The sequence below is a fragment of the Dendrobates tinctorius genome, unplaced genomic scaffold (genome assembly GCF_039654945.1).
Source record: "Dendrobates tinctorius isolate UK_male_01 unplaced genomic scaffold, ASM3965494v1 ptg000073l, whole genome shotgun sequence".
Taxonomy (NCBI): Eukaryota; Metazoa; Chordata; class Amphibia; order Anura; family Dendrobatidae; genus Dendrobates; species Dendrobates tinctorius.
In genome coordinates, this window is record NW_027361741.1 from 10674608 (window position 1) to 10697468 (window position 22861).

General features: G+C 43.5%; 1 protein-coding gene across 4 annotated transcripts in view; it reads right to left on the minus strand.

Annotated features, from left to right (window-relative positions):
- Positions 1 to 22861, minus strand: part of GIT2 (GIT ArfGAP 2) — a 121954-nt gene that overhangs the window by 82692 nt on the left and 16401 nt on the right. For all 4 annotated transcript variants that reach the window (XM_073582642.1, XM_073582640.1, XM_073582639.1 and 1 more), the window contains exons 2-4: positions 16539 to 16672; positions 15764 to 15876; positions 3951 to 4056 (exon numbers count right to left, since the gene is read on the minus strand). In XM_073582642.1, the coding sequence (XP_073438743.1) occupies positions 3951 to 4056; positions 15764 to 15876; positions 16539 to 16672 (353 nt within the window). The remainder of the gene's footprint in view (positions 1 to 3950; positions 4057 to 15763; positions 15877 to 16538; positions 16673 to 22861) is intronic.

Below are 22861 nucleotides of genomic sequence, written 5' to 3' on the forward strand. Positions count from 1 at the left end.
TCACTTATCGAAAGTAGCAATTCTAAAAGTCAATATCAAAACTTTAAGGAACCTTGCTGTATGACTTTGGATAAAAGCCAAATCAAAATCTCTATTTACACAGATATGTTTTAGGGTGTTGCCCCCTTTTCGGTACAAAGCAAGAGACCCGATTTGGCTGTATGAGAGTTTTCTAACTGGGGTTTAAAGAGTAACATGTCTCTTTACGGAGTGTGACTTGTCTGACATGTCAGTGTAGGGAGACTTATAGGCCATGCAATTATTAAAAGATATTAAATGTATATAGACAGTACTCTATATTTCATTTGGTAAGGCCGGTTTCACATTTCTGATATCCACAGTCCGAATTTGACCCCCAATGTCAAGATTGTAGGTATCCTGACAGTAACTCAATAACCTCAGACTTATACGAGGCTTCCAAGTTCAGGACTGAAGACATCAGTGTCCACACTAAAACTGTGAAAGAGGCCTAAGGCTGGATGCCCACGATCCGGAACTAGCAGCGCAATGTTCGCTGCATCCAAAGCTCTTCCTTCTATTGAACGCAGGTAAATCCACATGTGTTCACTGAACCGTACGGATTTACTGCATCCAATACACTATAATTACGAAACAGACATGCTGCGTTCTGGAAAGGCATGCCGCATGTCCATATCCCCGTCTGTGGACACATAGTAGACATGGGATTTCTAGAAATCCTATCCACTATGCTGTAACATCCGCAGTAGTTCCTGATCGTGGGCACATACCCTAATGGTTCCAGAGACCTGTTATAGATCTGATCTGAAAATAGGTGTCTTTCTGCAGACAGTGCAGGCTATAGAAACAAAGTTTGTAAAAATTCAAAAACAGGGCGTTCAATTAGGCCTGTTTCACACTTCAGGTTTTTTTTGTGTCCGTTCAAATCCGCCAAAATGGCGGAAAGCGGACCCGTTGGTAACTGATGTGAGAGAGAGAATTTTTTTCTGTCCGCCAGAAATGATTTCAGGGTTAAATGTCCGGCTGACTTCATTCCTCCGGGCATGTGCACTATAAAAATGCGGATCCTGCAGCAAAAAAAACGTCGTATGGTCCGTCCAGGCATGTTGGCGGGCGGGAAAAGAAAAAAACCGGATCCAACCTATGGCCATCCGTCAAGATCCGCTGGTAATGCAAATCTATGGGGAAAAAAACGAACCGCCAAAAAAAAAAAAAAAATGGCGGATCCGTTTTTTTTGCAAAAACGGCGGATTTTGACTGATGGTCAAAAACGTAAGTGTGAAACAGGCCTTACTGACAGCAACTTTCTCCACTGAGAACACATGTACTGTATGTTCCTCCGAGCCAAGCATGTATGTGTATTTGGTGAAGGAAGGGGAGGTTTTGGAAGTAAAAGCAGTATATGATTTATGTGAACTCTCGATGCACTCCATGTGTTTATAGATACTGCTTTGTGACTGACTCATTCAGATTTATGTACACTACACAGACCATTTAACTATTTAGGCAACTTTACCTCCTGCGACATCACCATTGCCTCAGACTGCAAGTTCTTGTGATCAGGGCCTTCACACCTATTCTTTGATTTGTTTACTAGTTTGTTGCTCTGTAAAGTCTGATTGCTTCTCTTCCCTATAAAATGTAGAGCGTTGCAGAACACATTGGCCCTATATAAATAAGGGTTATTAGCTTTTGTCTTTAAATGATTTATTTTCAAGACAAATGCATAGCCTTTAAGAAGTATAATCTGAAAAAAAATCACATTTGGAAACCCCTGACATTCATTCATGAGTAGCAGGAGGAACACTTTCTCAAATACAACATCAATCCAGTGATTTATGCTGAAATGTATTTCACAATGTCCATAGCGACAAAAGCTGCACGTAAATGGTCAAATGGATTATATTAGGTGACTGGGTCTGGAGGAGAAATTATGTGAACAATTCTTGTTCTGACATTAACATTTATTGCAGTGTAACTCACAGGGAAAGCAGAGACATTTGTAGACTGAACTGTTTCGGGGGTTTTGCCCTTCTTCAGCATGGTGCACAATACTGGTTGGCCAAACGAGATGCATAGATGAAGCTCAGCAGGGCATGGAAGGGTGGCGTAAAGACTCACCAATGAGAGCCGATACCCCGCCTCCACCTCCAATCCACCCCTGTTCTTGAGTTGCAATTATTGCTACAAGCGATTACTACAATTAGGCATGTGGCAAAAACTATTTATCCAGTAAAAAGTTTCCAGTAGTAGCCAAATATCTCTCACAGATTATTTTCTCATTTAATTGCAATATATTAATAGAGAAATTATATAATTTCTAACAAGTTAAAGTGGACTTGTCACCAGATTTTACTACATAAACTGTATAGATTATGAAGAGGTTGTCCACTACTTTTTGATTTATGAACTATCCTTAGGATAGGTCATCAATGTCTTACTGGACACCTGGGAACCCTGATCAGTTGTAATGGTGTCGGCGATGGACAGAAATGCTCACTGGCGGAGCTGGTCCGTCATCTGATAGTGGCCGAGGCTTGCTACTGCACATCCACCTCTTATTCAAATCAATAGAAGGCGGATGTGTAGTACCATGTGGCAGCCATTATCGGTAGACGGCCAGCTCCGCAAGTATTTCTGGACGGCAGCTGCCTCCTACACAGACAGCAGCTGATTGGCGGAGCTGCCAAGTGTCAGGCCCAGACTAATCAGACATTGATGACCTATCCTAGGAGTAGGTCATCAGTACTAAAGTAGTGGACAACCTATTTAAATAGAGCTCTTAGATTTGATGATCCATTTTAAACCCATGCCAGAATGGCTGTATAATACCTATATTAAATTTAGCATTTTAGTATCAGGCAGGGAAACTTTCACTAAGGATTAAACAGCCATTCTTACATAGATTTCCAAAGTATGTACACCAGCATTATCAAGTTTAAGACATCTATTTAATAACTTGCAGTGTGTCTTGTGAAATCTCCTGGCAGATCTGCTTTTACAGACACAATGTTAGCTCTTATAGGGCTGTAGTCAATTATCAGTTGTCAGATAACTTGAGCTTTTCTAATAAACTGCTGTCCAACACAATTTTCTATTCAGATTTGATAGTGAATAAAGAGAAAAAAAAAAAGCATAAAATAAATGAATTATTTTATCACGTTGCTCACAATATTCTAAGTGCTGAATAGTATGGGGTGTTGCTCAAAAATGGTCTTTTCCCTTTAAAGGGGTTTTACCACACGAACAAAAGTATATTTTAATCAATCCACAATTGGATGTGTTTAAAAAAATGTTCCTGTGCTGAGATAATCTTATAAATGTGCCCCTGCTGTGTACTGTGTAATGGCCGTGTCTGACCGTACAGGGACATGGTCTGATCATACCACAGCTCCTGGGCAGGGGAGAAAGCAAAAGAGGATACAGACAGGACAGAAGGGGATCACAGCTGATTCTTTTTGAGAGACAAAACCTTTCACGGCCAGTTTTTAAAAATGTTTTACTTCAAAGAAAAAAAATATTAGCGATCCCATGCTTTCCTGTCTGTATAGATTTTTTGCTTCCTCCCCTGCCCAGGAGCTGTGGTATGATCAGACCATGTCCCTGTACGGTGAGACACAGCCATTACACTGTACACAGCAGGGGCACATTTATAAGATTATCACAGCACAGGAACATTATTTTAAAAACTAATTGTGGAGATTATTTTTATTCCAAGATCTGTTGATTAAAATATACTTTTGTTATTGGCACAACCCCTTTAAGGAATCTCTGCCAGCATGTAAACTGGAATATAATTGGTAAGGAAGCAGCATGATGGATTCAGATCACATAGTGCTCTAGCGTATATTACAGTAACATATTCTTTCTTCATAGATCAGTGAGCCAGAGATCAGGATATTTGCTGTAACAAGACAGAACTGGTCAGGCGCTCAGACAGAAGCATGCCTAATTAGGAGAAAAATGCTTACCTTACTAAGATCTTTGGCTGTAACACTATCATCATCTCGACAGGGTAAACGGTGAACAAATGCTAGCATTTGATATTTTGCTCTTATAAACTCAGCTTTGTTTGGGCTGTAAGGAAACAAAAAACAAATTTAGGAACATTTCACCAAAGAAACAAAAATTAAATTGTCTCCCAAAGGAAAACCGCATTTAACATGCATTGCCTACAAATACAAACTTAGGGCTCACACCCATCACTGTAAAAAAAAAAAAAAAAAAAATTATATTATATATACACATATATAATATACACATATATAATATATATATATATATATATATATATATATATATATATATATATATATATATATATATATATATACAGTGGGGAAAAAAAGTATATAGTCAGTCAGCAATAGTGCAAGTTCCACCACTTAAAAAGATGAGAGGCGTCTGTAATTTACATCATAGGTAGACCTCAACTATGGGAGACAAACTGAGAAAAAAAAATCCAGAAAATCACATTGTCTGTTTTTTTTTTCATTTTATTTGCATATTATGGTGGAAAATAAGTATTTGGTCAGAAACAAGCAATCAAGATTTCTGGCTCTCACAGACCTGTAACTTCTTCTTTAAGAGTCTCCTCTTTCCTCCACTCATTACCTGTAGTAATGGCACCTGTTTAAACTTGTTATCAGTATAAAAAGACACCTGTGCACACCCTCAAACAGTCTGACTCCAAACTCCACTATGGTGAAGACCAAAGAGCTGTCAAAGGACACCAGAAACAAAATTGTAGCCCTGCACCAGGCTGGGAAGACTGAATCTGCAATAGCCAACCAGCTTGGAGTGAAGAAATCAACTGTGGGAGCAATAATTAGAAAATGGAAGACATACAAGACCACTGATAATCTCCCTCGATCTGGTGCTCCACGCAAAATCCCACCCCGTGGGGTCAGAATGATCACAAGAATGGTGAGCAAAAATCCCAGAACCACGCGGGGGGACCTAGTGAATGAACTGCAGAGAGCTGGGACCAATGTAACAAGGCCTACCATAAGTAACACACTACGCCACCATGGACTCAGATCCTGCAGTGCCAGACGTGTCCCACTGCTTAAGCCTGTACATGTCCGGGCCCGTCTGAAGTTTGATAGAGAGCATTTGGATGATCCAGAGGAGTTTTGGGAGAATGTCCTATGGTCTGATGAAACCAAACTGGAACTGTTTGGTAGAAACACAACTTGTCGTGTTTGGAGGAAAAAGAATACTGAGTTGCATCCATCAAACACCATACCTACTGTAAAGCATGGTGGTGGAAACATCATGCTTTGGGGCTGTTTCTCTGCAAAGGGGCCAGGACGACTGATACGGGTACATGAAAGAATGAATGGGGCCATGTATCGTGAGATTTTGAGTGCAAACCTCCTTCCATCAGCAAGGGCATTGAAGATGAAACGTGGCTGGGTCTTTCAACATGACAATGATCCAAAGCACACCGCCAGGGCAACGAAGGAGTGGCTTCGTAAGAAGCATTTCAAGGTCCTGGAGTGGCCTAGCCAGTCTCCAGATCTCAACCCTATAGAAAACCTTTGGAGGGAGTTGAAAGTCCGTGTTGCCAAGCGAAAAGCCAAAAACATCACTGCTCTAGAGGAGATCTGCATGGAGGAATGGGCCAACATACCAACAACAGTGTGTGGCAACCTTGTGAAGACTTACAGAAAACGTTTGACCTCTGTCATTGCCAACAAAGGATATATCACAAAGTATTGAGATGAAATTTTGTTTTTGACCAAATACTTATTTTCCACCATAATATGCAAATAAAATGAAAAAAAAACAGACAATGTGATTTTCTGGATTTTTTTTTCTCAGTTTGTCTCCCATAGTTGAGGTCTACCTATGATGTAAATTACAGACGCCTCTCATCTTTTTAAGTGGTGGAACTTGCACTATTGCTGACTGACTAAATACTTTTTTTCCCCACTGTATATATATATATATATATATATATATATATATATATATATACACATACATACACATATATACACACATCTCTCCTGAAAAGTCAGACCGGTGTCATGCAAGTCCCATGCGATTTTCATGGGACTACAATGCGATTTTTATTAGCCAGCATCTATTCACATCCGAATACAATTTTAACATTAGCTTTTATATACAGCAATTCTCTGTCATTTAAACAGTTTTCCAAGCAAATATATGAAAAAAATATGTATATATACACACATATTTATGAGATGGCTACAGATAGATATAAATATGAGCAAGATACATAAATCCGGGCTTTGCGTGTGTATTTTACGGTATATGAATTTTATTACCAAATAAACTGCTTTAATAAAAAAAGTCATAGGTTCCCCTAAAATGATATTAACCAGTACAGGGAAAGCAGACAGCTGGGAGCAGATGTTTGTAGCCTGGGATGGGGGGTAATACTCCTGGAGCTTCCCATGCTATTAATATCAGCTCACAGCAGTCTACTACGCCTTTACTAGTTATTAAAATGAGTAACCCCCCCCCAAAAAAAAAGGTGATTTAGGATCCCTCTATAATTAATAACCAGCACAGGCTATGCAGACAGCTGTGGGATGATATTAATAGGCTAAGAAGGGGCCATGGATTTTGGTCCCCTCCCAAATAGCTTTCAGCCACCCCAGAAAAAGAACATCCATAAGATGCGCTCTTCCCACTTGCCCTGGGGTACTGGAAAGTCGGGTGACAGTTGGGGAGTTGATGTCAACTTTATAATGACAGCTGACATCAAGCCCAAAGTTCGGTAATGGAGAAGCATCTAATAAATGCCCCTATACTAAAACCTTTACTGAATAAAGTCCTTCATTTGAAATAATGAGACTCCTTTACTGAATTTAGAATTAAAAAAAAAAAAAATCACATACTCACCTTTACGCCTATTCCACTGAAGCCCGTCCCCATTAAAAAAAAAAAAAAAAAGCAACGTAATCCTCACCCGTTCCCGATGTGAAGATAATTGTCATGGTTTACTGAGATCTCAGGGTTGGAGATGTAGGAGTTAACTTGTAAAGCCTCTCTGTGGATCCTGGGAGGGTTTTTATAGCCTCATGTAGAGCCGTCCCGTCGTTTATACTCCTAGTTGAGTGTGCCTGACCCTGTTCTGCCTGTGCTTTGTGCCAATCCTTGTCTGTCTGGTGTTTGATTCGGTCCTGTTTCGGTTTATGTCCTTGCCTGCTGATTTTGTACTTCTCTGACTATCCTGTGTGTCACCCCTGGCTACGTTATTTGACCCCTCTTGAGAATATCCCTCCTGTACTGCACTGCCCGTTCTGTGTGTGACCCTTGGCTACGTTATTTGACCTGTCTCTGTACCTCCCTTCTGTACCTCGCCACTCGCCCTGTGTTTTGACCTGATTTCGCTTTGACTACTGTAATCCTCTGAGCCACGTTATTCTCTGTACAATTGCTTGCGTCCCTGCAGCTTGCCTGTGGCTCCGCCCACTCCCTCTGACACGCGGTCACGTGACCGCAGGTCCTGCGGCCCCCGGGCGTCTCACCAACGCTCCGCCCTCCCTGCAGGTCCTAGGGCCAAGCTATCGTTACCAGCGCTGCAGGCTCTCACCGCGGTGAGTAGACATTCTGCTGTCCGTTATCCAGCCCTGGTCAGCCTAGTGGGAACGCTATCTAGCTGTCAGTGTTACAGTCCTGATAATAATCCTACGATTCTCATGTCCCCTGTAAGAGTAAAACAAAAAAAAAAACAAACAAAAAAAAAAAACACCCACCATATTCCTCACCTATCCAACAGGAAGATAATTTATTATGTCCACAGACTCCTCTAGCTCTGCTACATCTACTTGGCATGACTAACACTGGTATAATGCGAGCATTCAATATGTCAGACATCCTAGACACTGAGCTGCGCTTTCTTACGTTGCTCCCAGCTTCGTGGTGACGGGAAAACAGTGAGTTCATATCCAATGAATTCTTTTCACCTGACTGACGTTACCGCGAGCGTGAGAAAATCCCCCCCCCCCCAGCTGTCTGCTTTCCCTCTGCTGGTTAACAAAATGTTGAAATGTCGGAAGATCCCACGCTAATTTTTTTTCCAGAAAATTAATAATTTATTAACGTGTACAGTAAGCTACAGGAGCTATAATATTTATGGTATATATGTCACTGACATCTTTATATTATTATTATTATTATTATTATTATTATTATTATTTATTGTTATAGCGCCATTTGTTCCATGGCGCTTTACATGTGAGGAGGGGTATACATAATACATACAAGTACAGTAATCTTAAACAATACAAGTCACGACTGGTCCAGGAGGAGAGAGGACCCTCCCCGCGAGGTCTCACAATCTTCAAGGGATGGGTGATAATACAGTAGGCGAGGGTAGAGCTGGTCGTGCAGCGGTTTGGTCGATCGGTGGTTACTGCAGGTTATAGGCTTGTCGGAAGAGGTGGGTCTTCAGGCTCTTTTTGAAGGTTTCGATGGTAGGTGAGAGTCTGATATGTTGTGGTAGAGAGTTCCAGAGTAGGGGTGATGCGCGAATCTTGTATGCGATTGTGGGAAGAGGAGATAAGAGGGGAGTAAAGAAGGAGATCTTGTGAGGATCGGAGGTTGCGTGCAGGAAAGTACCGGGAGACGAGGTCACAGATGTATGGAGGAGACAAGTTGTGGATGGCTTTGTATGTCATGGTTAGGGTTTTGTAATGGAGTCTCTGGGCAATTGGGAGCCAGTGAAGGGATTGACAGAGGGGAGAAGCTGGGGAATAGCGGGGGGACAGGTGGATTAGTCGGGCAGCAGAGTTTAGAATAGATTGGAGGGGTGCGAGAGTGTTTGAGGGGAGGCCACAGAGCATGAGGTTGCAGTAGTCAAGGCGAGAGATAATGAGGGCATGGACTAGGGTTTTTGCAGATTCTTGGGTGAGGAATGAACGGATGCGTGAAATATTTTTGAGTTGAAGTTGGCAGGAAGTGGAAAGGGTTTGGATATGTGGTTTGAAGGAGAGATCAGCGTCAAGGATTACTCCGAGGCAGCGAGCTTGTGGGACTGGGGAGAGTGGGCAGTCATTTACTGTAATTGATAGGTTCGTAGGGGGGGTCATGTGAGATGGGGGAAAGATGATGAATTCTGTTTTGTCCATGTTGAGTTTCAGATATCTAGTGGAGAAGAAGGATGAAATAGTGGACAGACATTGAGGGATTCTGGTTAGTAGGGAGGTGATATCTGGTCCAGAGATGTAGATCTGTGTGTCATCAGCATAAAGATGATACTGAAAGCCATGAGATTCTATGAGCTGTCCCAGGCCAAAGGTGTAAATAGAGAACAGCAGGGGCCCAAGGACTGAACCTTGTGGGACTCCGACAGATAGGGGGCGAGGTGAGGAGGTGGTGTGTGAGTGGGAGACGCTGAATGTCCGGTCTGTTAGGTATGATGAGATCCAGGAGAGGGCCAAGTCTGTGATGCCGAGGGATGAGAGGGTCTGTAATAATAGGGAATGGTCCACTGTGTCAAAGGCAGCCGACAGGTCCAGGAGGAGGAGGACAGAGTAGTGTCGCTTGCTCTTGGCAGTTAAGAGGTCATTGGTGACCTTAGTAAGGGCAGTTTCAGTGGAGTGGTGTGACCGGAAGCCAGATTGTAAGCGGTCGAAGAGGGAGCAAGAAGAGAGATGGGAGGACAGTTCAAGGTAGACGTGTTGTTCCAGTAGCTTGGAGGCGTATGGGAGAAGTGATATAGGGCGATAGCTAGATACAGAGGATGGGTCAAGAGAGGGCTTTTTGAGGATAGGTGTGATGGAGGCATGTTTAAAGCTTGAGGGGAAAACACCAGTTGTTAGTGATAGGTTGAAGAGATGGGTTAGGGTTGGGATGAAGACTGTGGTGAGGTTTGGGATGAAGTGGGATGGGATCGGGTCGAGTGCACAGGTGGTGAGATGTGATCTTGAGAGTAGAGTGGAGAGTCGATCTTCTGTAATGGTGGAGAAGTTGGTTTTGAAGGTGGAGGGCTGGGAAGTCGGGAGGAAGGGCTCTGGGGGTTGTTGACCAAAACTGTCCCTGATGTTATCAATTTTCTGCTTGAAAAATGAGGCAAAGTCTTCAGCTGAGATGAGTGGGGAGGGAGGAGGTGCTGGGGGGCGGAGGAGAGAATTGAAGGTGTTGAATAACTGTTTAGGGTTGTGAGACAGGGAGGATATGAGAGATGAGAAGTAGGTTTGTTTAGCTGTGGCGAGTGTGGTCTTGAAAGTAGTGAGGGACTGTTTGAATGCGATGAAGTGCTCGTTGGAGTGGGATCTTTTCCATCTACGCTCAGCAGCCCTGGAAGCTCGCCTCAGCTCTTTGGTCAGGCTGGTGTGCCAGGGCTGTCTGTTGATTTTGCGAGTTTTGGTATGTGTAAGGCTGGTTTCACATTCGCGCTTTTTAAGCGCACGCACGGCCGGGGGTAGCTCCGCCCCCGAGCCGGCTCTCTGCCCGGCGTGCCCGCCCCTTCCTTGTAGCGCCGCCTCCTAGCGCACAGCGGCGCCTGCGATCGGCGCACCCTATCTTTAGCATAGGGTGCGCAGATCGTACGCAGACCGTGCGCTAGTTGCGCTTTGACCTGCGCTGCGCACTTTTGACAGTGCGCCGTGCGTGCCAAAATCCGAAAAGTTTGATTTTGGCGCGCACGGCGCACCGTCAAAAGTGCGCAGCGCAGGTCAAAGCGCAACTAGCGCATGGCCTGCGCACGATCTGCACACCCTATGCTAAAGATAGGGTGCGCCGATCGCAGGCGCCGCTGTGCGCTAGGAGGCGGCGCTACAAGGAAGGGGCGGGCACGCCGGGCAGAGAGCCGGCTCGGGGGCGGAGCTACCCCCGGCCGTGCGTGCGCTTAAAAAGCGCGAATGTGAAACCAGCCTAAGTGGGGCAGCGGATTCCAAAGCTACAGCTATTGTGGTGTTATATAGAGCGGCAGCGTCATCCGCATTGTGTAAGGAACTTATATCTGTAAGAGGGAGGAGGGATTCAGAGAATGAGTGTAGGGCAAGGTGTTTAAGATGCCTGCGAGGGTGTGAAAGTTTGTGGGGTGGGGATTGTAGACATGGAGTGAAGAGGGAAGAGAATGTGAGCAGGTTGTGGTCAGAGAGAGGAAGAGGTGAGTTAGAGAGGTTAGATAGGGAGCAGAGGCGGGTGAAGATGAGGTCCAGTGTGTGGCCATCTTTGTGGGTGGCTGTAGAAGACCATTGAGTGAGGCCGAAGGAGGAAGTGAGAGATAGAAGTTTAGTGGCAGCTGAGAGGGAAGTGTCAATGGGGATGTTGAAGTCGCCCATGATGATAGTAGGGATGTCCGCGGAAAGGAAATGAAGTAACCAGGTGGTGAAGTGGTCAAAGAAGGTGGTGGCTGGCCCTGGGGGGTGGTAGATGACAGCCAGTTGGAGGTTGGAGGGGGAGTAGATGCGCACAGAGTGCACCTCAAAGGAAGGGAGGGTAACAGAGGGTGGCAGTGGGATTGGGGTGAAGGAGCAGGTATCTGACAGGAGAAAACCAACTCCTCCACCATGTTTGCTGCTGGGGCGGGGGGTGTGAGAAAGGTGGAAGCCGCCATACGCAAGTGCAGCAGGAGAGGCTGTGTCAGAAGGGGTGAGCCAGGTTTCGGTGATGGCGAGGAAGGAGAGTTTGGTAGTAACAAAAAGATCATGGATGTAGGAAAGCTTGTTGCAGACAGAGCGAGCGTTCCACAGAGCTCCTGTTAGTGGGACTGGGGAAGCGGGGGCTGGGTGAATGGGTATAAGGTTGGAGAGGTTACGGAAGGTTGTCATAGAGTGTGGATGGGAGGTAGAAATGACTGTGGGAATGTGGTGAGGAGGACCAGGATTTGGAGAGATATCACCAGCAGTGAGAAGGAGCAGAGAAAGTGTTAGCAGGTGGGAGCAGGAGAGGGCATGAGGGGGCTGTCTGTGTTTGGAGACAGAGGATTGTATGTTAAGGAACAGTTTTGAGGCAGAGGTGAGGTGGATGGGGAGGATTGAAGAAGAGATTAACAGTTCCTTACTAGGAGTAGGGATTAGGGGAATTAGCAGAAAGTGAAGGATTATTGGGGTGAAAGTGAAAACAAACAGAAACATTGTTTACAGTGACTGTGTACAGTTCCCTTCAGTTCCCTTCTGGTTCAATTCTGGTTTTAATTCTTAAATTAATCTTCACACTTCTAGCACACACTTATAGGAAATCACAATGCAGACTGAAGTCTATGCAGACTTGTGCTCTGCAATATATGTACAACTAAGTGCAGTCAGGTGTGAAGCAGAGAGGAGTGGTCTCTGCTCTTCTTGGTCAGACAATTAAGAGTGGACCAGATGTATATAATCAAGCCAGAGTAAACAAGGTCATAAATAACACTGGGGTAAGCTGGGGTTAGCTGAAAGACATACCATGTGAATGCTAGGTGCAGAGGCAAGTCTATGTGCAAAGCTGGGTGATGCACTGTGTCTCCTTCATAGACAGACAGCAGGAGAGCAGGAGAGCTGGGTGGATGGACATACCATGTGAATGCTAGGTGCAGAGGCAAGTCTATGTGCAAAGCTGGGTGATGCACTGTGTCTCCTTCATAGACAGACAGCAGGAGAGCAGGGTGGATGGACATACCATGTGAATGCTAGGTGCAGAGGCAAGTCTATGTGCAAAGCTGGGTGATGCACTGTGTGTCCTTCATAGACAGACAGCAGGAGAGCTGGGTGGATATCCATCTAGTCTATTCTGACGGGTCATGCTGTGAGTTTACTGTACGGGGCTCATGAAATGTCGGGTTTTCAAGGTCATGGGTGTGTAAAAATTAACACGCATGGTCCGTGTGCCGTGCAATTTTTTAAAATCGCATCCATTGATTTTCATTGCCGTGTCTCATCCAAGACATGGGGACAATCACAGCATGCTACGATATTTTCTCAGCCCGAGCTGAGAGAAAAAAAAAAAAACAAGTCGCAGATGAGCAGGGGACTCAGATTTTCCACCTCCATTGCCAATTCTATATCAATATGCTTATATGACATTATATAAGATTTGTGTTTTGATCCTTGAAAGAAAATACTTCTAGAAATTCCTGAAATTTCTACAAGCTGCCTGTGTGGCTTGTAAATTAAAAAATATACAACTTTCAAATACACTTTGTTTTATAAAGAAGTTGACCACTTCCACAATTTTTATATGCTCAAAATTTACTGAAACAATAAGAGAAGCTGGTCTCCCACCGTTCTCTACTTCCGGCTGTAGCGATTAAATTCTAACCGGGACATGTGACCAAGGCAGCCAATCAACGGCCATATCGGTGTCCCCTTACAGCTAGTTATTGGCTACAGCAGATGCCCTGATATAGGAACATGTGAAATCACCACAGCAGGATGCAGACACCAGGGGGAAAAAGGGCAGTATCAAACCAGGAGAGGAGGAAAAGGGAGAGATGAGGATTGCTGCTTATATTGTTCTTACCGATGATAATGCTTAAAAAAAAAAAAAAATATTGAAGCAAGTGGATAACCCTTTTAGTTCACCATTTTCAAGAAATTCGGATAGGTTCACATCTGCAGTTGCATTTCTGTCTTTCTGTTCCATAATAGGAGTAGAAAAACGAATGTCACGAGTGTACTGCATCTGCTCGACAGCCCCCTTTGATAATCAAATTTTCTTCATGGCGTGCCACTTTGCCGAAAAACACATTTATGACTTTATCTTTGCCACATTTGAGTACTTGGTTTGTAGTGAGTAAATGAGAACATTGTAGCAAAGCACCAGGGTGAGCTCAATTTCACAAAACATTGTCTAAATTTTAACCCCTCCACGACACGCGATGTACATGTATGGCACATGTCGTGTCTCCCCCTTTGATGTGGGCAACGGCGGTGAGCCCTTATCTTTCCCTGTACATCTCAGCTGTTTTGTACAGCTGACATGTGCCCCTAACAGCCGCGGGTGGGTAGACAATTAACCTGTTAAAGGCCACTGTCAATCTCTGACAACGGCATTTAACTCGAACTTCCAGCAAGCGCGCCGGAAATCCCGCCCATCGGTGACCCCGTCACGTGATCACGGGTCACCGATGGGTTGGCATGACAACCAGAGGTCTCCAGCAGACCTCTATGGTTGTCAGACGGATTGCTATGAGCACTGCCCGGTGGACGGCGCTCATAGCAAGTGAGCATTTCTGCTACACACAGGCAATTTGATCATTGACTGTATGTAGCAGAGCCGATCGGACAACTGCAGCTTCTAGTCTCCCATGGAGACTATTGAAGAATGCAAAGTGTGAAGAAAAAAAAAAAAAAAAATTTTTTTAGAATATCTAAAAAAATATATAAAAAAATTCAAAATCACCGCCCCCCTTCGCCCAATTCAAAATGAAACAAAAAAAAAAAAAAAAAAAAATCGAACATACACATATTTGGTATCGCCGAGTTCAGAATCGCCCGATCTCTCAAGTTATAAAAAGAATTAATACAATCGGTAAACGGCGTAGTAAAAAAAAACCGTCAAAACTCCAGAATTACATTTTTTTGGTTGCGCAACAGTGCATTAAAATGCAATAAAGGGCGATCAAAAGATCGTATCTGCACCAAAATGGTATCATTAAAAACGTCAGCTCAGCAGGCAAAAAATAAGCCCTCACGTATCCCCAGATCACGAAAAATGGAGACACTATGGGTCTCGGAAAATGACAATTTTTTTTTTTTTATCAAAACTGGATTTTTTTTTTCACTGCTTAAATAAAAAAGAACCTAGACATGTTTGGTGTCTATGAACTTGTAATGACCTGGAGAATCATAATGGCAGGGCAGTTTTAGCATTTAGTGAACATGGTAAAAAAAAAAAAAAAACAAAAAAAAAAAACAGTTGTGGAATTACACTTGGAATTTTTTTCCCATTTTCGAGTACACGACATGGTAAAACCAATGGTGTAGTTCAAAAGTACAACTCGTCCCGTGCAAAAGACAAGCCCTCACATGGCCATATTGACGGAAAACTAAAAAAAGGTACAGCTCTGGGAAGAAGGGGAGCGAAAAACAAACGCAAAAATGAAATCGGCTTTGTTCTGAAGGGGTTCAATTGCATTTATTTCTCAGTTGTATGCAGGATTAGGCAGAGTTCACAATAGCATTTAAGGGGTGTTCCAGTTTCCAAAAACCCCTGTCCCCTGGCACAGTTTTTACTTAAACTGTTCTTTAATCACCTCTTGCTGAGTCTCTATCACTGCTCCCGATATCTGGTATTGTCAGCAGGGCTGATGTCATGCTGACAGAACAACAGCCAATCAGTGAGCTCAGAACCTGTGAGCGGTTTGTGCCTGTACCTTTGAACCATCATCTGCATGTAAGCAACAGTTTTCTCTTAGCAAACATATATTTAGCATGATGAGGAAGTGAAATATGGAAATATGTTAGAAAGTTAAAGAACTTTTCATTTATACAGTGATTAGGGTCTACACCAGAAAACCTCTTTGTACTTCTTTTGTGCCCTAGAAGCATTGCTTGTTGGATAAACAGCTCTATACTTGTAGCACCTGATGAAGCATGGTATAGCTCTGTAATAAAGAGCTATGCTATATGTGCTCCAAGTTCAATGGTGCCAACTGTGCCCTACTTGCTGTCAGCCGTGCACAGAGGAAACCCTAGGCACTTGTATTAAGTAGGGAGCCAGTGCTGTAGAAAAGCATTACGTCCCACAGCGCTGTCTCCAACGCTGGATATAAGAGCTGGGAAGACAAAGGAGCCCCCCAGACCTCAGATGATTCCCGCTCTGTATAAATGGAGATATGTAGCAATTCATAGAATAATTAGAGAAAATAGCATAGACTTACTGCAACTTATCTTGGGGATTGGCCTTCCGCTTTCCACTCATTATAGATGCCGGGTCCAGCAAAGAATGTTCCCATATTGAATTCGCCCCATTACTATAGAGGGTCTGTACCATCTAAATTACACAAGACACATACATCAGTGCACATACAAAGATACGTCCAAAAATAACAAATAAGGTTTAGATTTTAATCACAAGGAGATCTCTTGCTCCAAGATCTGATCCTGAAAATGTACCGAAAAGGAGGCTGTCCCAACCATAACGCTAAAGGGGCTTTTACGACTTGTCACCTATCTGCACTACAAGTCAGAACCGTGTGACTACAAGTGTTAAGAGTGGGGGGGGGATTATCCCTGATCTCCATGGGGGTCCCTTGGTCCCCTGGGTAGAGTGAAGATGAGTGATGCCAACTCAATTCAACTTCTATGGGAATGATGGAGATTCCAGGTTCAGGTCCATTGAGGGCGAATTAAGAAAAAACCATTAGGACAGAGGTGAAAACTAATAATTTCTCCTGACTGCAGCAGGGAAAAGGCCATCTATGGGGCAGAAAGAGAGAATGCACTTTCTCAAACATCCACGTCCCGTGGCCTTAAAGGATTATTTCCATTTTATAAAGTAAAGTCATATTGCCAGAATATTTCATCATATCATTTGCACCCCCACCGATCCTAGCTAGAGCTCCAGACTGCCCAGGCTACCTGAAGAATTACAGCCATCTCCAGCACTACCTGACCAGACGAGAACATGGCTGTGTAGAAGCCTTGAACCATTACCTGTAGCAAGGTCGGAGGCCATGGCGTGTGTTTCAGATGCCTCACTTGTGAGATGTGTCTTCCCAGGCTCCGATGCACACTACAGCATTCGTCACATATGAGAATACCTCTATTGATAGAAGCCCAGCGAGGATCTGCAAATGAATAAAAAAAAAGTAGGAAGGAGCTTCCCTTTAACTATTACAAAGCATTTACCACAAACGGGTTTCTCCAGGTTCACAGAAGAAACAGGCAGTTCAGAGGCACGGTGTCAGAGTTCCCTTACATGACCCCATGGGGAATGCAAGCCCTTTCAGACCACACGTTACTAGTCCTGTACAAAGCCGAGCGGATGCACCTGCACAGTAAGGACTTGTTCACACCTTGCGTTTGTGCCACGTTTTTCAAGAGTAAATAAAAAAAGAAGCCACAACTGCTGCAATTTACAGTACAACCAAAATTAATGAGATTTCTGAAATCTCATGGACGTTGCTTATTTTTTTTCCTGACGGATTTTAAAAATCAATGTTTTAATTTTAAATCTGCAGCGCGTCAATTCTTTCAGTATTTTTCACTTAAATCAAAGGAATGGGAAAAGAAATGCATGTAAAAGACACAAAAAGCTAGAATGTTACAGGCGGAATATTTCCTCCTGACGCTCAAAATGCATTTTTTGTGCAGAGAAACATGCTGCAAACACTAAAAGTGAGTACATGACCTTCACAAGGCCGTATTTTTGATCCAAATTCTGTCTGCGGAATAGACAGACAGTGCCCATTGTAGTCAATCGGGCAATGCGGATGAGCGATTTTTTTTCCACTGACCTTATCTGGTTGTGTGAAAAAAAACATGCACTAGTTCCTTCCGTATACTGGAGTCATCGTACAGCATCCAATAATTACGGATACATTGCAATTCTGTAACATAGGAAACTGTGAATGGTCCTATAAGTGATTAATAGATGCTGTAAAAAAACGGATTGTATTAAAAAAAACAAAAAAAAACAACTCATTCCACTTTTCTTGATGAAACTCTGAACGATTTCTTCTATGCCCGTGTAAACCTGTCCTTACAGTGTGAATGTGCCGGTTTGCATTAGGTTGATTCCTATAAGTCATATCAAAGAAGGAGGAAAGCAACATGCAGTGGGTCAAGGGGTAAGAAATAAATAAACCGGGGGATTTGTGGGAAGATGATCTACATTGTATTTGCTCTAGGCATTTATGGTGCCTGGTAAGGTTTTTGCAGATCACAGATAACCCCTTTAGGTTTTCAGCAGGAAATCAAAAACCAGTCTAACGAACCTACTAGCAACTGTGCGCTAGCAGTGTTTCCCCTTACACTGGAGATTATGTAGCAAGAAGTAACAAAAAAAAAAAAACAAGAGGAAGTTGATAATTTGAGAAAATAAATAAATAATAATAAAACAATGATAAATAAAACTAAGTATCTGGGTGCCCCATGAAGCAAAGTTCACAATGTTCTTCACAGCAGAACATAGGGTACAAATAAGAAGCCCTGCAACAAAGATCTGATTAAGGGCCAGGAGAACGCTCTCCGATTTGTACAGAAATAAGATCAACATCAATGTTACAATATGTCACTGCTCGGGCAGTACAAGCCTAACAACTCTATAAATCATGTAGTTATTGTAGCAATGTCTACAGGGCCGGACTGGCCATCTGGCAATTCTGGCAAATGCTAGAAGGGCCTGTTTCTGGTCGTGGGCTGCCTGGTCTGCTATGTTGTTAGAAGAATCTGTGTTCTCATGACACCCATTCTGTTAAGAGTTGTGATGGACTCCGTCACTTACCCCAGCAGGCCACGGGTATCATTAGAAATATTGCTCATGTAGTAAATCTTTCTTTCCTCCATCCAGGGTAATATTAGTAATATATCCCATCTGGTGCTTGAGGACGGGGACAACATCGGCCTGTGTGATTTCAAAACCCAGGGCTAAATTTCAGCTACAGTCTTTAACTGGGTGTCTATACTTCATACAGACATGGCCTGAGTTTATGATCAGCTGGTGCATGTACAGACACGACAGGAGCCGGATGACCTGCCCACCTTCCCCAGGGTCAAGACAGGATTGCATCAAGTGACTTTATGGGCACAGCTGAGAGTCAGAAACCACACACGGGCCAATGGGGTCCAACACACACAACGATACTAGAGACCCGGGCAATGGGCGAGACACTTACCATCCCCACACTCAAAAAACTGCAGTAAGAATTCTTTTCCCCTCTTTTACTTCCTGCGTCATGCTTTTGACATTTCCTAAATTGCCCCCTCTTCCCCAAAGTCCGACATAAGTTTTTAGGAGGAAAGAAAGCTCGAGCATGTTGGATGTCAAAATACCCGACACTTTCTTAAAACAGTGGTGGCTGGCTGCAGCTTTCTCCTCTCCACCCATCGGTTGAGAAGAATATATCTGGTCAGCCCCCGATTCTACACACAACTCGTGATGGATGCATTTTGGGAGACTATTTTGACAATATTCAGAATATATTAATGCTAGATAGAACTTTTTCTTCTTGTCCATTACATAACTCTCTTTCTCACACCAGAACGGAAGCAGACACATTGAAGTAAGCAACAGGCTTAGGATGGGGGTTACACTAGCAAAGATTCTGTCATGGGAGATTATGCAAACGGCACTCTGCTGCGAGCGTGAAACAAGGGTCATGCTTCTGTGCTCCGATCCTCGCACATGAGAGCATCGAAACACAGGTGTGGAGGAGACTGATAAAGTAATTTCTCCATCTCCTCCATTGCCGGAGTCGGATGTAAATGGACTGCACTCGTCAGGAGGTACCAAAACACGCGTCGTGGTAGGCGCCACGCTCTCTTGTTGGGCCTACCAAGATATATGGTTACTTGATGTTCGCAATTTGCTTTACCAATACAACCTGGTCTGTTTACAATGGTACCAGGGTATTTATATTATCATAATTTTCTTCTGGCACATTATATATAATATTTACTGTTTCTTCTATATCCTCACTAACTAATAAAGCCATAGTATTTGTGAGCTGACTATTTTTCCAATTACACTGTCCTCACTTTTTCAACATTGTGCTATTACTATCTGTACAGTTGTGGCCAAAAGTATTGACACCCCTGCAATTCTGTCAGATAATACTCAGTTTCTTCCTGAAAATGATTGCAAACACAAATTCTTTGGTAGTATTATCTTCATTTAATTTGTCTTAAATGAAAAAACACAAAAAGAATTGTCCTAAAGCCAAATTGGATATCATTCCACACCAAACATAAAAAAGAGGGTGGACAAAAGTATTGGCACTGTTCGAAAAATCATGTGATGCCTCTCTAATTTGTGTAATTAACAGCACCTGTAACTTACCTTTGGCACCTAACAGGTGTTGGCAATAACTAAATCACACTTGCAGCCAGTTGACATGGATTAAAGCTGACTCAACCTCTGTCCTGTGTCCTTGTGTGTACCACATTGAGCATGGAGAAAAGAAAGAAGACCAAAGAACTGTCTGAGGAATTGAGAAACCAAATTGTGAGGAAGCATGAGCAATCTCAAGGCTACAAGTCCATCTCCAAAGACCTGAATGTTCCTGTGTCTACCGTGCGCAGTGTCATCAAGAAGTTTAAAGCCCATGGCACTGTGGCTAACCTTCCTAGATGTGGACGGAAAAGAAAAATTAACAAGAGATTTCAACGCAAGATTGTGCGGATGTTGGATAAAGAACCTCGATTAACATCCAAACAAGTTCAAGCTGCCCTGCAGTCCGAGGGTACAACAATGTCAATCTGTACTATCCGTCGGCGTCTGAATGAAAAGGGTCTGTATGGTAGGAGACCCAGGAAGACCCCACTTCTTACCCCGAGACATAAAGCCAGGCTGGAGTTTGCCAAAACTTACCTGAAAAAGCCTAAAACGTTTTGGAAGAATGTTCTCTGGTCAGATGAGACAAAAGTAAAGCTTTTTGGGCAAAGGCATCAACATAGAGTTTACAGGAGAAAAAAAGAGGCATTCAAAGAAAAGAACACGGTCCCTACAGTCAAACATGGCGGAGGTTCCCTGATGTTTTGAAGTTGCTTTGCGGCCTCTGGCACTGGACTGCTTGACCGTGTGCATGGCATTATGAAGTCTGAAGACTACCAACAAATTTTGCAGCATAATGTAGGGCCCAGTGTGAGAAAGCTGGGTCTCCCTCAGAGGTCATGGGTCTTCCAGCAGGACAACGACCCAAAACACACTTCAAAAAGCACTAGAAAATGGTTTGAGAGAAAGCACTGGAGACTTCTAAGTTGGCCAGCAATGAGTCCAGACCTGAATCCCATAGAACACCTGTGGAGAGATCTAAAAATGGCAGTTTGGAGAAGGCACCCTTCAAATATCAGGGACCTGGAGTAGTTTGCCAAAGAAGAATGGTCTAAAATTCCAGCAGAGCATTGTAAGAAACTCATTGATGGTTACCGGAAGCGGTTGGTCGCAGTTATTTTGGCTAAAGGTTGTGCAACCAAGTATTAAGCTGAGTGTGCCAATACTTTTGTCTGGCCCATTTTTGGAGTTTTGTGTGAAATGATCAATGTTTTGCTTTTTGCTTCATTCTCTTTTGTGTTTGTTCATTTAAGACAAATTAAATGAAGATAATACCAAAGAATTTGTGTTTGCAATCATTTTCAGGAAGAAACTGAGTATTAACTGACAGAATTGCAGGGGTGTCAATACTTTTGGCCACAACTGTATGTGAAATTTTAAATGATACACCGATTCTTTTGTGTGCATGTTGGATTTTAGCGCAGTACGCGGGAGTTCACTACTTATCAATTTTATTGTCATCTCTTAAAGTGGTGCACTATAATGTATATTGTGCACATCGATTTATTCCTTTCAAATAAGTCTTGCAAATACCTTATGTAGACATATTTGCCTCTAAGCGGCGCTATCGCTTCTCGCTCAGTCCCGATCATGTGACTCCCAGCTACAGCCGCCGCCATCCGGTGATGTCATGTCAACTCCCGAACTCTGGAAGATGATCTTGCATCGCCGAAGCGTGACCCAGTCTCATGCAGACAGCGGCGTCTCCCCCTGATTGACTGGGATGTGGGCGAAGTTACTCCGCACATCACAACACAGTATAGAGCGCGTGCTTGCGGGGCTCTGCCAACGAAAGCAGAAGACAGAGGGAAAGATTCTACAGCGCGCGCTAGATACTGGGCTGCGACGTACGGCGGAACACCACCCATAGCCCAGTCAATCAGGTGGGTCCCACATCTGTGCTGCATGGTCAACTTCTTGAGTCCGGAAGTTAACATGACATCATTGGATGCAGCCGGGGGTCACATGACCGGGACTGAGAAAGCAGCAATAGCGCCGCTCAGAGGCAAATAATGTCAACAGAAGATATTTATCTCCAGAGTCATCACTTACGACATATATACACCAACATTGTAACCATTGCAGTAAATATAGCACACAAGGGCCATTAGGGAGATCTACACATTTATACCAGGTGTTTTGCACAATTACCTTGTAGGTTCCACATTTATGTTTTTATTAGTAACTAGCTGAAGAGTACGGCTTTGCCTGGGCATAGTAACCAACTGTGGCTAGTTATAACAAATTATAATGATTATATTGCACATAAAAACCGTGCATCTGACTGCTGAGCCGTGTATCTAATCCTATTCTGTGTGATACTGTCTGCTGAGCCGTGTATCTAATACTATTCTGTGTGATACTGTGTGCTGAGCGGCGTATCTAATCCTATCCTGTGTGATACTGTGTGCTGAGCTGCGTATCTAATCCTATCCCGTGTGATACTGACTGCTGAGCCGTGTATCTATTCCTATCCCGTGTGATACTGACTGCTGAGCCGTGTATCTAATCCTCTCCTGTGTGATACTGACTGCTGAGCCGTGTGTCTAATCCTCTCCTGTGTGATACTGACTGCTGAGCCGTGTGTCTAATCCTATCCTGTGTGATACTGTCTGCTGAGGTGTGTATCTAATCCTATCCTGTGTGATACTGACTGCTGAGCTGTGTATCTAATCCTCTCCTGTGTGATACTGACTGCTGAGCCATGTGTCTAAACCTCTCCTGTGTGATACTGACTGCTGAGCTATGTATCTAATCATATCCTGTGTGATACTGACTGCTGAGCTATGTATCTAATCCTATCCTGTGTGATACTGGGCTCTCCCTGCAGTCTGTGTCAGAGGGTGGTCTGTGTTGGCACGGTAATAAATTGTGTTATTTCCAGCTTTACAAAAGGACGATAACACCATAGAAGTGATAAGAATAATAGGCCTCAGTTACCACAACTGTCTACAAAGAAAACTGTTGCTGATAGCAACCAATC